This window comes from Miniopterus schreibersii, assembly GCF_964146895.1.
Source record: "Miniopterus schreibersii genome assembly, chromosome: 16".
NCBI lineage: Eukaryota > Metazoa > Chordata > Mammalia > Chiroptera > Miniopteridae > Miniopterus > Miniopterus schreibersii.
In genome coordinates, this window is record NC_138116.1 from 42,740,343 (window position 1) to 42,754,382 (window position 14,040).

A 14,040-nucleotide genomic window follows, 5' to 3' on the forward strand; every position below is an offset into this window, starting at 1 on the left:
TTTGCTCTTCAGTTCCAGCTTCTGGGCCTGATACCTCTCTGAGCCTCACTTGGTCCCTATGAGCATTCAGGACAATGGTGACCCTCAGCAAAGTGAAGCAAGTTTGGGTGAAGAAACCCAAGAAGCAGGTCTCTAACCTGTTGCTATGGAGACAGCAATTCAGGACTTCATGTGACAGGCAAAGGAAATACTCAGGTCTTGTCTTTTTTTCTAATCCTCACTTGAGGATATGTTTTTACTGATTTGGGAGAGAGAAAGGAGAGAGAGAAAGAGAAACATCCATCGGTTGTCTCCTGTACACACCCCGACTGGGGGTTGAAGCCACAACCTAGGTCTGTGCCCTGATGGAATCAAACCTAACCTTTTGGTGTACAGGACGACGCTCCAGCCCACTGAGCCTCGCCGCCAGGGCCCAAGGTCTTTTCTGTAGCAGGCCTTTGCTTCCTGCTAGTCCCTGTGCTTAACGCCTACTTTTTCCTTAGGTTGCAGAATACCTGCAGCTCTTCTGTCTTGAGCATTTACTGTTTCAGACCCTTTACGATGCACCTGCAGGCATCATCTCCTCCCAGGTTGGTACGTTATTGCCCGTTTTGCACATGAGAGAATTGAGGCAGAGAGAGGTTAAGCACCTCGTCTGTGGTGACTTTGCTGGTAATTTTGGCCTCCACCCAGGTTCACCAGTCTTTGGGGCCTGTGCTCTCCACCACAGGCCACGAGCTCCCTGCCTCGGGCCACTTCCCTGGACCATTGGCTGGATTCTGTGAGTAGCTTCCAAACCTGACTTCTCAGAATGCTTTTGTTTGTAGCACAATTTTAAGACATCAGGTTGTTGAGTGTGTGTATGTGTTTTAAATCCTCACCTGAGGATATTTTTTCCATTGCTTTTCAGAGAGAGTGGAAGGGGGAGAGAGAGAGAGAGAAACATATGAGAGAGAGACATCAGTTGGATGCCTCCTGCATGTGCCCCAACTGGGGCCGGGTATCGAGCCTGCAACCGAGGTACGTGCCTTTGGCCGGAACTGAACCCGGGACCCTTCAGTCTGTAGGCCAGTGCTCTAACCACTGAGCAAAACTGGCTAGGGCAATTTTTTTAAGGCCAGCTTTCTCTTCCTATTTCCTGCTTTTCCCAAAAGACTGAGAGCTAAAATATTTGGTCATAAGTTTGTTGAAGGCAGGGGCCACACCATATTCAGCCCTGTGTGAAGCAGTACCCAGCACTGGAGCTTGGCTGCCCCAGTCAGTGACTGGCGTTAAACAGAGCAGGTTTTCCCTCGGTTCAGACCTGGTGCACAGGCCACAAAGATAAATTAAAGGAATCGGTTGAACTACTTCAATACAGACAGTGCTGTGTGTGCGTGTGTGGTGAGCCGGCTCTGGAAGCAGTGTAAAGATGCAGCACGTTGCACCTGAGAAGTGGTTTGGGCGCTTTCACTCACCTTCAATAACCGCAGGCTCTGTGCTGGGCGCCTGACATACTCCGGGTTATTATGTATATTATTTCTCACAAGAGCTGGAGAACCTGGCAGGGTAACTACTCTTATCCTTGGGCCTGTTTTTGGTTGTGGTTTTCTTCCTGGAGGAAGAAGCTGAAGCTTAGGCAGTCCTTGGCCTGCACGGCCTCCCTCTCCTTAGGGCTGACCACACAGGAGCAGAGTTCTGGGAGGCCACCTGCCCTGGGATCTCCTTTGGCCCAGGGACATAGCCAGCCCCCGAGCAGGCCCCCGGCGTCCTGGTCTCTCTTCTCCTTGTTCCTTGGATCTGAAAAGGCGTCCAGGCTTCAGAGGGAGTGCAGAGAGTTGATTCTCATGTACCGGGAGAAGAGCACGTACAGCCGGCGGAACCAGAGGAGCTGGCTGCGGTGGCAGGACATGGCTCTCTGGAAGAATCGAAGAGGAACAGTTATCAAACACTTGCACTGTAGCAGTTTCTGTTATTTTCAGTTTCATCTTCCTCCCAGTGACACACCTCATGCTGTACCTTATCTGCTTCTTCCTATAACCCAAGAAACTGGATCGGCCTCCAACCACTGCCTCGCCTCTCCCATCTCTCCTTACTCCCCTGTGACAATAGCAGGTGATGCGAATGGCAGCTAGAGCACTCAGTCTCCATGAATTATTTCAATTTTAAGAACCCAGCGAGTTAAGTACTATTATTTTTGCTTAAAAAATAGAAGAGGAAACATCAGATCTCAAATAGCTGGTAGGGAGTAGAGCTGACATTTGAACCCAGCGCCATCTGATTGACTCTGGAGCTTACTGCCTAATCACTCTGCTCCAACGTTTCATGTACATAACACATACAGGGGTGTTTTACAGGAGGCAAGCTAGAATAATGCTCAGACTCCTCTGAGTTTGGTTGCCTGGGAAGGTACAGTCACTACTAGAGAAGAAAAAACAATTATACCCATAGGTGTGGGTTCGCTTTGCTCCCTAGAGGAAGAAATGTTTATTATCTTGTTACTCAGATCTGGCGTAGTTCAGTTTGAAACAGAATGGATCATAGCGACCAATTTAACTATATATAAACGGTTCCTACCTGTTTTTCTTTAAGTACCAAAGTGATCTTTCTAAGTTAATATCATTACAAACCTTTATCTAAAGAACTCACTTTATACATGGCTTTAAAGATGTAAGTACACCTGTGATAACCACAAGCTTTAAATGATAAAGGGAACTATCACCATAGGATATATTCAGGCAAAATATTATACAGCATTGTTTCAACAGGAAATACAACTAAATATTTTAAATAAATTTTTTGCAGAAACAAAGTGAATGAACTCAGAATAGTGTTAAAAATTTGAAGACCATAGTAAAAATAAAATGTTCATTTTGGAAAAACCTTGAGCGAAGGGATGAACTTTGTAGCCCAAAGATACTTGATTTGTCTACTTATAATAGTTTCCAAGTTATAAGAATTTCCTATATCATGCTGCCCAAGTGGCTAATTTATTTAGATCCCCTAATCTTTCAATGACTTTTCAGCATCCATTCAATAAGATGGGCACTTACAGTAATTATATATTTATTGCCAACTTGTTTTTTTACAAACTTTATTTTTTCTTATTACTTTTTGTTCAAATTTTCCAATGGAATACTACAAAATATCAAAATTGTTTCTACTCCCCCTTCTCCCCACTTTAGAGCATTTTCATCACATGTCTTCCAAACTCTGATTTTACTGGTTATATAATACTATATCATCCACCTGCTGTTTTCAGTTCCTTTTTTGGCTATCACCAATTATAGTAATGAACATTCTTGCACATGAATCTCTGGACACACTTTTGTTCATTTTTTTAGGATAAAATTCTAGAGATAAAAATGATTAGAGCAAGTATAAATTTATTGTATTATATAAATAATACATGACTTTTATAAACAGTTTTAAAAATTAAAAGAGCCCTGGCCAGGTGGCTCATTTGATTGGAGTGTCCTCCTGTGCACCAAGATCCCCGATTGGGGCGTGTATGGGAGGCAAATAACTGATGTTTCTCACATCAATGCTTCTCCACCAAAAAAACTATTAGGTCTAATAAGTGAATTTGGCATAGTTGGAGGATACAAAATCAATATCTAGAAATTGATGGTACTTTTATACACCAATAATGAACTATAAGAAAGAGAAACTAAGAAACCCCATTTACTATTGCAACAAAAGAATTTAGGTACCTAGTTTTAAATTTAACCAAGGAAAAAGACCTGTATTTGGAGAACTATATGACATTGAAGAAAGAAATTAAGGAAAATACAAATAATTAGAAGCATATGCCATGCTCATGGATTAGAAGAATTAACATCATTAAAATGTCCATACTACCCAAAGCAATCTATAGAGTCCACGCAATTCTTATTAAAATACCAATGGCATATTTCGCAGAACTAGAAAAAATATTCCAAAAATTTATATAGAACCAAAAGAGACCCTGAATAGCCTCAGCAATCTTGAGAAAGAACAAAGATGGAGGGGGTCACAATACCAGATATCAAACTATAAAGGCGATTGTAATCAGAACAGCCTGGTACTGGCATAAGAACAGGCATATAGATCAATGAAACACAACAGAGAGCAGAGAGATCAACTCATGCCTTTATGATCGATTAATATTTGACAAAGGAGGGAAGAGTAAGACAGTCTCTTCAATAAATGGTGTTGGGAAAATTGGACAGGTACATGCAAAAAAATGAAACTAGACCACCAGCTTACACCATACACAAAAGTAAATTCAAAATGGATAAAAGACTTAAATGTAAGACATGAAACCATAAAAATCCTAACCAGGCAGTAAAATATCAGACATCTCTTGCAGCAATGTTTTTGCTGATATGTCTCTCAGGGCAAGGGAAACAAATGGGACTACATCAAGCTAAAAAGCTGCACAGTGAAAGAAACCATCAACAAAATGAAAAGAGAACCCACTGTATGGGAGAACATATTCGTCAATGAGACATCGGATAAGGGGTTAATTTCCAAAATATATAAAGAACTCATACAACTCAACACCAGTAAGACCAACAATCCAATTAAAAAATGGGCAAAGGGAAAAAAAAGGGCAAAGGACCTGAATAGAGAATTCTTTGAAGAGGACACAGAGTTGGCCAACAGACATGAAAAAATGTGCAAGCCCAGCGGGCGTGGCTCAGTGGTTGATCGTTGACCTAGGATCCAGGAGATGGAAGTTCGAGTCCCGGTCAGGGCGCATGCCCAGGTTGCAGGCTCAATCCCCAGTCGGGGGCGTGCAGGAGGCAGCCGATCAATGACTCTCTCATCATTGATGTTTCTACCCCTCTCTCTCGCTCTCCCTTCCTCTCTCTGAAATCAAGAAGGATATATTTAAAAAATAAAAATAAATGCTCAAGGTCACTAATCATTCACTGCTGGTGGGAATGTAAACTGGTACAACCACTATAGAAAACAGTATTGCAAGTCCTCAAAAAATTAAGAATAGAGTTACCTTATGATCCAGAATCCCTCTCCTGGGTGTCTACCCAAAAAACTCAAACACATGTATTCACAAAGATACATGCACCCCTATGTTCATTGCAGCATTATTCACAGTGGCCAAGACACGGAGCCAGCCAAAGTGTCCTGCGATAGAGGACTGGATAGAGAAGCTGTGGGACATGTACACAGTGGATACTAGTCAGTCATAAGAAAGGGCGAAGTACTGCCATTTGTGGACATGGATGGACCTTGAGAAAAAGTTAAGCAAAATCAATCAGTCAGAAAAAAGCTAAGAACCTTATATTACTCATATGTGGGATATAAAACTGAAACTCAGAGATACAGACAACAGTATGGTGGTTACCAGAGGGAAGGGGGTGGGGGGGTAATAAAGGGAAAGGGAGGCCAGATATATGGTGACGGAAGATGATCTGACTTTGGGTGGTGGGCACACAATGCAGTATACAGATCATGTATCATAGACTTGTACAGTTGAAACCTATATGATCTTATTGACCTATGTCGCCCCAATAAATTCAATAAAATTTTTTTAAAAAATACACCCCTAAAACCTTATGGATTAAAAAGGAACTCACAATGGAAACTCTATAAATTACTTATAACTGAATGACAATAGAAGAACTACATATCAAAACTTATCAGGTGCAGCTAAAGGAATACTTCAAGGGAAATTAATAGTATTAAGGTGTATTTTAAAAGAAGATTGAAAATAGAAAAAAGCTAACCTTTAAGTTCAAAAACAGTTGAAAAGAACAATAAAACATGAATAAAGTAGGACAGAAATAATGAACAGAAATTAATGAACTATCAGAGAAACAAAAAAGAATTACTGTTTCAGCTCAACACCGTATTCTCAGCATCTGGCAAAGTGCCTCTGAGTAAATAAATGTTTATTGTAGACAAGTTAGAAAATAAAGCTAAGCAACCCTCCCACCCCCAAACACATTATTTTGAGTTCTCTCAGTTTTACTCATTGCTAGCCTTCTCTCCCTGGTGGACTTATATCAACTGGGGTTGCACCTTGTGGCAAACTGGAGTGAGTCTCGACCTGCCCCCTCTCTAGCTCAGTGGTTCTTAGAATCACCTGTCCAAAGAATTTTCACTGCAGGGCCTCACTGGGCCTGGCTTTTCCTCAACAGGCAAATAGTGGTTTGCCCCACTGGCTCTTTACTGAGGCTCCTGGCCAGGAAGCACTGCTCCATGTATAATAGTGAAAAAACAGTAAATTGAAATGCCCATTAAATAAGAGATTTGTGATATATTTTATGGTACATACATACAATGGAATATAGGCAGCCGTTACAGTTCAGATACTTAATGACATAGGAGAAAACGGTCATGTGTTATTAAAGCAGGTTTTAAATAGTAGGTACTGTGACCCCATTAAAAATATATAAGAATAAATACATCCTTATATCCATGTATTTATATAATACTCTTTATATAGGAGATAAAGGCAAACATGCTAACAAGGATTACATTGGAGTGGTGTAAAATAATTTTATTATTTTCATTTTCTTTTGATGCTTTTATGTATTTCCAGATTTTCTACAATGAGCATGTGTTATTAATTTTTTAGCATGTATTATTTTTATAATCAGAAAAAAGGCAGTTCTTGGGAATCTACGCCTCCAGGTGCAGCAGCAGTACTAACGCTCAGGCCAGGCTGTGCTGTGGAGGCCTCTGGTCAGGGCTCTGCAGAGCCAGGTTTGAGGAGCCAGGGGTCTGGGGCACAGATCTGGAGCTGGGGTGTGCAGGAAGCTGCAATCCTCACCTTGGCCTGTGCCACTTCTTTGCTGGTGAGCACGAAGAGGACATCGCAGGCACGAAGTAGAGAAAAGGGCAGGTCCAGAAGGGAGATGTACTTGCGCAGCACATTCACAGACCTAAGTGTCAGCACAGTGCACCCTGGGTCGGGGAGGGGGGAGGGAGAAGGGAAGAGTGTTGTTGCTTCTGGACAGACCCCCCCCAGCACCCTCAGGGCATGGCAGTGGTCAGGGAGCTGCTCCTCAGCACCAAAGCAGCTCTTTGTCCATCACTCTCACCCATGAGAAGAGTGAAGGGGCGTAGGACACCTGGCTGCTGCAGTCCTAGCAAGAAAAGGTTGGTTGCTAGAGGTTGGGGTTTGTCTACCTCAGGCCCAGGGGAGAGGGCTAGACAGGAATTTCTGTATCAGGAGGCCAGAGGCCTGGTTCCTGCTCGGTCACTAAAGAACTGGAAAAGTCCCTTAACCTCTCTGAGCCTCAGTTTTCTCACCTGTAAAATGGTATTGATAGTGTGGGGCCTGCCTGTCTCACAAAGTTGACATGTAAGAATCAAATAAACTACAGTCATGTTCCAAAGACCTCACAGCTTTGTGAGCTCAGTAAGCCCACTCAGAGAGGGCACACGCTTCTTATGTTTTCATTTCTTTCATCTTCACAGCATTACTGGGCGGGATGTGTGTCGTCCCCATTGGCAGACCAGACACTAGCTCACAGAGGTTAAGCATCAGTGTCACATAGTAATGGGCAGGTGGCGTCACACACCATCCTCTGATCAAGCAGATTAATCCATCAAGCACCCCCCAGTCATTTACAACTGGCTAATTAACTGCGGGATGGGATGTGAGTTGGGACAGACGGACTGAAGGAACATCAGAGGTGGAAAAGACCCAGCCGTGAGGAAGCTAGGCAGGCGAGTGGGCAGGGCCTGGCGTGGCTTTTTGTGTCAGCTGCACCGTAGGGCACCCAGATGTTTGGCTGAACGTTATTTCTAGGTGGGTCTGGGAGGATGTTCCGGGATGGGATTAGTCTTTGAGTCAGTAAAGCAGACGGCCCTCGTGTGTGTGTGTGTGTGTGTGTGTGTGTGTGTGTGTGTGTGTGTGCGTGCCCGCCCGCGCATCAGGGGCTGAATAGAGCACGAGGCAGAGGAAGGGAGAACTTCTTTTCTGCCTGACTGCGCGGGACATTGGCCATCTGCTGCCCTCAGACTGGGATCTACGTCATTGGCTCCCCTGCTTCTCAGGCCTTTGGACTCGGATTGAATGACACCGCCAGCTTCCCTGGGCCCAGCTTGCAGACTGCAGATCACAGGACTTCTCAGCCTCCATAACTGCACGAGCACAGTCCTTGTAATAAACGGGTAACTAAATTCTCTCTTGCTGGTTCTGTTTCTCTGGAGAACCTTGACTAGCACCCTCAGTCCTACCACACCTGAGGCTGCCTGGCGGGCTGGGCACTTCTCAGTGGATACACCCCGGTTTTGAGGCCTAGGGACCTGCACTGACAGAAATGCTGAGCCAGTCAGGAAGAGGGTGGCCAGGCTTCCCCACCCGTAGCCCACCTCTGCTTGGCCCAGGGCAGCTCTCTGCACACATATTTACAAATCTCACACTAGTACGTTTCCCAGCGGCACTGTGGCTTTACCTTACCCAGCAGCCTTTTGGCCCAAGGGACAGGCCTTACCTTCAGGTAACTTTCCTTCCGAGTGGAGGGTCCTGGAAGAGGGAAAGGACAAGAGGGAGAGTGAGCTCTCCTTTGCAGGTAACAGGAAGGGCCTTCCGAGCAAGGCCTGCCACACCCGCGTGCCTCCCGGTCAGCTTCTAGGTGGTGTCCACTCCGTAGACTGCACCTAGATTGATGGGGTTCCGCACCTCTGGCTACAGCTGAAGGGACCATGGCGGGCACCTTCCCCAAGCACAGCCAACACCAGTCTGGAGGCTGGCCAGGGCTTATGCAGAGATGAAGGAAACTGCAGTGGACTCTTCAAGGTTTTTCTCCTTTGAAACTGTAATGTGAGTTTGGTGGGAGGATGTTCTCAAACGCTGACATTTCTTCCCTAGCAGTTCCTTTCTCTTTCTGACCTGCCCCACCCCCACCGCTGACAGCGAAGCTACTGTGTCTCCTGCCTTCAGAGGAGGGTGGTAGCTAGTCCTCGACTCACAGACACATACAAGCATATGACAGGGATTCTAGGGGGCAGATGTTAAGGAAGAGAAGTTGGGAGAGAACTGATAGAGTATGGGCCTGACTCCCCAGCAGAGCCCTGAGAAGCGGAGAAATCTGAAAAAGGTTTCTGGGATCTGGAGAACAGAGGTGACTTGTCCTGCTGTCTGGATGGAGCCCTGGGGGTGGTCAGGATCTCAAAGGAAAGAGCGGGGAATGCAGGGTCTAAGTTAAGGGGCAAGGTGAGCACTGGCCACGCACAGCTGTGCTGAACTGGCACAAGGCCACTGAGGAACCTGCAGCAAGGGAGCCAGTGCGGGGAGGGGACCGAGAGGAGGGGAGGGAAGGGGAGAGAGCACTGATCACCTCAGCTGGAAGGAAGCCAGGAACAGGCTGAGGAGAGCCAGAGGGGCCAGGGGAGAGAGGACAAGCTGGTTCGAGGGAGGTCACAGCAGTGACAGGCAGGGCCAAATGCCGTAAAAAGGTCAAACAGATGACTGAAATAAATCTAGGGGACTTGGCAGCCAGGGGGTGACTGTGGAGACAATGTTAGTAGGTTGGTGGGAGTAGGAGGCAGGCAGAGAGGGGAGGAAGGAGGTGGGGAAATGGTCCTCTGCTCTGTGCACAAGACAAGTCGTCCAGCAAGCATGAGGGCCTGCGGCCGATGGCCACAGATGGAGCCAAGGCCCAGAGAGCAGAAGGGAGGGCGGCTCAGAAGATGACCTTATCCCCTTGGCATTTCTGCTTGGAACTGAAGGGGCTGCATGGGGCTGGAGGTGGCAGCATTAGGTGACAGAGGGGCACTGAGGCCCATGGGAACAGAGCCAAGGGTGGGATGGAGACTCGGGGTCTGCATCGAGGTAGGCACCAGGCAGCCGAGCCTGCTGAGGCCTTGGGCCTGGGGGTGGAATGCCACTCTGGGGCTGCTCTTCCAGGGAGTGCTTCCTGCAATTTATATAGTGGCTGTGTGGTCCCCGCCTTCCCCAGTGTCCCCTCTCCTTCTATGATGTTTCTTTGGTTTTTCTGGAAGCTTCTATAAGCAACCATCTATGGCAAGAAGAATACAAAAGGAAAGGCCCCAAAGGCTCCTGGAAAGGAATGGACGAGCAAGACAGTACTGATTCCGCACCGGACGCTGTTCTGTCAGATGCTTTGTCTCAGCATCTTGTTCTACTTCCTCAGAATGGCCTGACAGATGAGGTATGAATATGCTCATCTTTTGGATGACGGAAGTAAGGCTTTCGAGGTCAGGCCATTTACTCCGGTTCCCACAGGCTTGCTTACTCGTGGACACGGCAGTGAGGTGCCCTTCAGAGCCCTCGAAGAGGAGATGGGAGATCTAAGTTCTAGCCTGCTTTGTCTCTGGGGAGCTGTGCAGCTCTCGATAAATCTCTCCTCTTTTCCGACTGTGCCTGTGCAGCAAGGACTGCAAGAAATGTTCCTGGAGCCTTCCCCTGTGCCATGACATCAGGTGAGCACAGATGGATGTTGCTGCTGGGCAGAGCTGCCAGCCACTCCGGTTTCCTATACGAGAAGGACACAACTGACTGAGGCTGAGATAAGGGGGGAGGGGGGAACAGAAGGAACAAGCTCAGTAGGAGAGGGACTTTGAGGACAAGGGCCTAGCAGCTGCCAGGGCTGAGTGGATGGAGAGTGAAAGATAAAACATCTCTGCTGCTGCAGGGGGCATAGCTCGCCTCCAAACAGCTGTGGTGACAGCAGCTGGGGGGCTTTCCGAGAAAACCATAAATCGAAACCATGTCTGAGGAAAAGCACATGGGATACGGGGAGTCAAACAGGCAGGAGGAACTCAGACACTTTTTTGGAAGCAATGTAAGGTGCTGGTACAGGAAGACTTTTGGGGGATGAGAGGGGAAACTGATGACTGTGAACTTCCCCAGGAGTGTCCCTGTGGGGGGAGAGGGGCTGCTGTAAGATCACTTTCAAAGGAGCATGGACTTGGGCATATCAACAAATTGTATCTTAAGCGCAGCGGAGCTTATCAGTGCACAGAAGACAGGAGTATTAAAAGCCTGGGGCCTCCAGCCTCTTCCAAGGAAAATGTCCCCAGACAGGTTCCCTGGGTTCTTGGCCCAGATGGAAGCCTTCCCCACGCCAGCGGTAGGGCCAGGGAGGGACCCACCCAAATTAGCCTTAAGTGTCCTGAAGCTCTTGGTTTGTTTGCCACAGACCCAATCTGGTGCTTTCTCTGGGAGCTCGGCAGAAGATGACAGGCTCGGTGTGCATCTGGCATGAAGTGGAGCCACCCCTTCGGCTCTCCCTGGGGCTGCCTCTCCACTCCAGTCTCGGAAGCCCAAGGCCTCAGAGTAACCACGTGGTTGACTGGAAAGACCACTCCTGGGCTACCTCGCTTTTCCATGCATCTTCACAAAACATTGCATCTCTGACCGTAACTGGGGGATGTGTCTTCCCTGAACCTGCACGGGCTCAGCCTGGCAGTGCCGGGCAGACCACCTCACTGCCTGGGCAAAATGGGGAGGCTGGACTGGGCAGGTAAGGTCATTTCTACCTTCACACCTTTCTCTGCTCTGGTCTGAGAACGTTGGCATGTTTAGAAGGTAATAAGGTAAGTCCTTCACCTCAAGTCGCCCCTTTCCTTCCTCAGTGTGGGCCAGGTCTACCAGGCTGCTGTGTGTCCCATGGCAAGCGCTTCTCTAGAGGACGGGAAACATGATATGTGTTTGTGTGACCCTGAGTAAGTCCCTAACATCTTCGAGGTTCAGTTTTGCTGTTGTTGTTTTTTACCACTAAAATACAGATACATATCAGTAAAATACGGTGACTGTGAAGTACAAATGAGATGTCATATTATGTATATATATGCTTCTCCAAAGAAGGATTCGAGTGTATAAAATATAAGACAGTCCTGGCCGGGTGGCTCAGTTGACTGGAGCATCATCCTGAGGACCAAAAGGTTGTGGGTTCGGTTCCCGGTCAGGGCACACACCTAGGTTGCAGGTCTGATCCCCGGTCGGGAGGTGTGCGGGAGGCAACCGATCGATGTTTCTCTCTTACATCGATGTTTCTCTCTCTTTCTGCGCCCTCTCTAAAATCAATAAAAATACATACTCCAGTGAGGATTTATATATATATAAAACAGATAACAAAATAAATGGGAATAACAGGAGGAAAAAGAAGATGAAGCCGAGAAACACTGGTTCACAGAACTCAATCCTTAAAGTCTCGTCTGTGTGCTACAAAGGGTTGCAGATTTGGTCCTAAAGCTTTCTGTGGCCAAAGCAAAGAGAGGAATTAAATCAGTTAGTCACCCCTTTGCTACAGTCATGGGGTAAAAACAACTCAGCTGTTTGGGAGACGAAACAGCAATTAAGACTTGAGAGAGATCTCTCGCAGGAGGCTGCAGTGAGGTGAGTGAGCAGCGTGGCCAGCACCAGCCTGCGGGTCGCAGCTCCGTTTCATGGGGCTCACGTACTGGGTGGGGCAGCGCTCGGAACCCTCCATCCTGAGCAAACGACACCCTCTCCCACCCCCATCGATGGCCCAGAGAATCGTACCTCGCGGCCGCATACAGAGCCACGTGATTGCTGTGCCCACTCACTCCCCCGGCATCGAACGTCACCACCTGCAGAAAAACAGAGGGTTCCCTCGCGCCCCGACTTCAAGCTCGCTGTCCCCACAGCCTCGGGAAGGTCAGAGGAGAGCAGTGCCACGAAACTTTTCCAGTTCTGAGCATATCTGAACTGACGTGGGCTCAGATCAATGGCGCGAAGCCACAGGCTTGGCCGATTCATGGGGACTTTTCCACGGAGGGTTTGCTGTTGATTCTGGTTCCTGGCCGGGGGAGCAGAGTGGAATTCAGCTGTGAGAGAAACCTGGGCTCAGAATATCTTTGTTTCTTACCTGTTCCGCCAGTTATTAGCGCATTCAGTTTCCCTGGCTGGCTGCTGCGTGAACTTTGTCCATGTAGATGCTGCCTGATTTATTGGGCCTCTTTTCCTTGTGCCTTACTGAGGGCACAAAAGCTTTAGGGGACATTTTCCATCAGGCCTTGGGGTTAAGTTCACAGCAGAAATATGTTTATTCATAGACTGCCTCTGCCTCCATTTTCACAAACATAGATCTGTTTATTAACTAAAAACTAGATTCCAACATTTCACTTCTACACAGATGGATTTTAAAAAGCCCAAAGAACAATCTTAATAACAATAACAATAATAATAAAACAATGGCTTGAATAATAAAAGAAATATTTTAAAGAAATCAAGGACCCAGAAAACTGAATAGTATGGCTGGTTAGGGGTGATGGAAAGAGGCAAACTGTCCCCAAGTCACGAAACACCATACAGCACAGACGAAGGGACCTGGAACTGGGATTGGAGGAGGCTGGGAAGGGATCCACTATCAGTCTTTCTATACTAAACCATAAAACATGTTGACTTCATGTATAGAAAAGTGTGAGCAGCTAACTTTTACTGAGCACAGGCTGGAGGGTGGGGCTATAGATTAAAAACTAATGTAAAGTCCTGTCAACTGATCCTGATTCAAACAAGCTAAAAAATAAAAACAAATAAAACCACATTTATGACATGAGACTACTGGCAATGCCAAGCATTGATATAAATTAACTTTAGGTGTCATAATGATAATAGGGTTAATAAAAGATTTGATGTCTTTTAGAATTGCATACTAAAGTATTTAAATATGAAATATGGTGAGGATTTGCTTCAAAGTAATACAGGAGGTGGGGGAGGTGTTTAAATGAAAACAGTACTGACTATGTGTTAATGATTGAGGCTGAGTAGTAGGAGCACAGAGGTTCACTAAACTATTCTCTCTACTTTTGCATGCTTGAAATTCTCTATAATCAAAAGTTTAAAAAATCTGAGTTAAAGGCTTATAAAATGCTAATCATATAATGGTGGATACATGTCATTATACATCTGTCAAAATCCAGGGAATATAGGGCACCGAAAGTGAACCCTAACATAGACTATGGACTTTGGGTGGTGATGACACGTCAGTCAGGTTCACTGACTGCACCAACCTAAGGAGGACAGGGCTTATATATGGACTTTCTGCTCAACTTTGCTGTGGACCTGAAACAGCAGCCTATTATGTTGTACACCTGTAACTAAAATAATATTGTATGTCAACTGTAATAGAAAAA

General features: G+C 46.4%; 1 protein-coding gene across 1 annotated transcript in view; it reads right to left on the minus strand.

Moving 5' to 3' along the window:
• Positions 1-210: 210 nt before the first annotated feature.
• PIGL (phosphatidylinositol glycan anchor biosynthesis class L) overlaps positions 211-14,040 on the minus strand; it is a 60,587-nt gene continuing 46,757 nt past the window's right edge. Inside the window, exons 4-7 of the mRNA XM_081161032.1 lie at positions 12,428-12,495; positions 8,412-8,443; positions 6,740-6,873; positions 211-1,876 (exon numbers count right to left, since the gene is read on the minus strand). Of these exons, the coding sequence (XP_081017158.1) occupies positions 1,778-1,876; positions 6,740-6,873; positions 8,412-8,443; positions 12,428-12,495 (333 nt within the window). The 3' untranslated portion in view covers positions 211-1,777. The remainder of the gene's footprint in view (positions 1,877-6,739; positions 6,874-8,411; positions 8,444-12,427; positions 12,496-14,040) is intronic.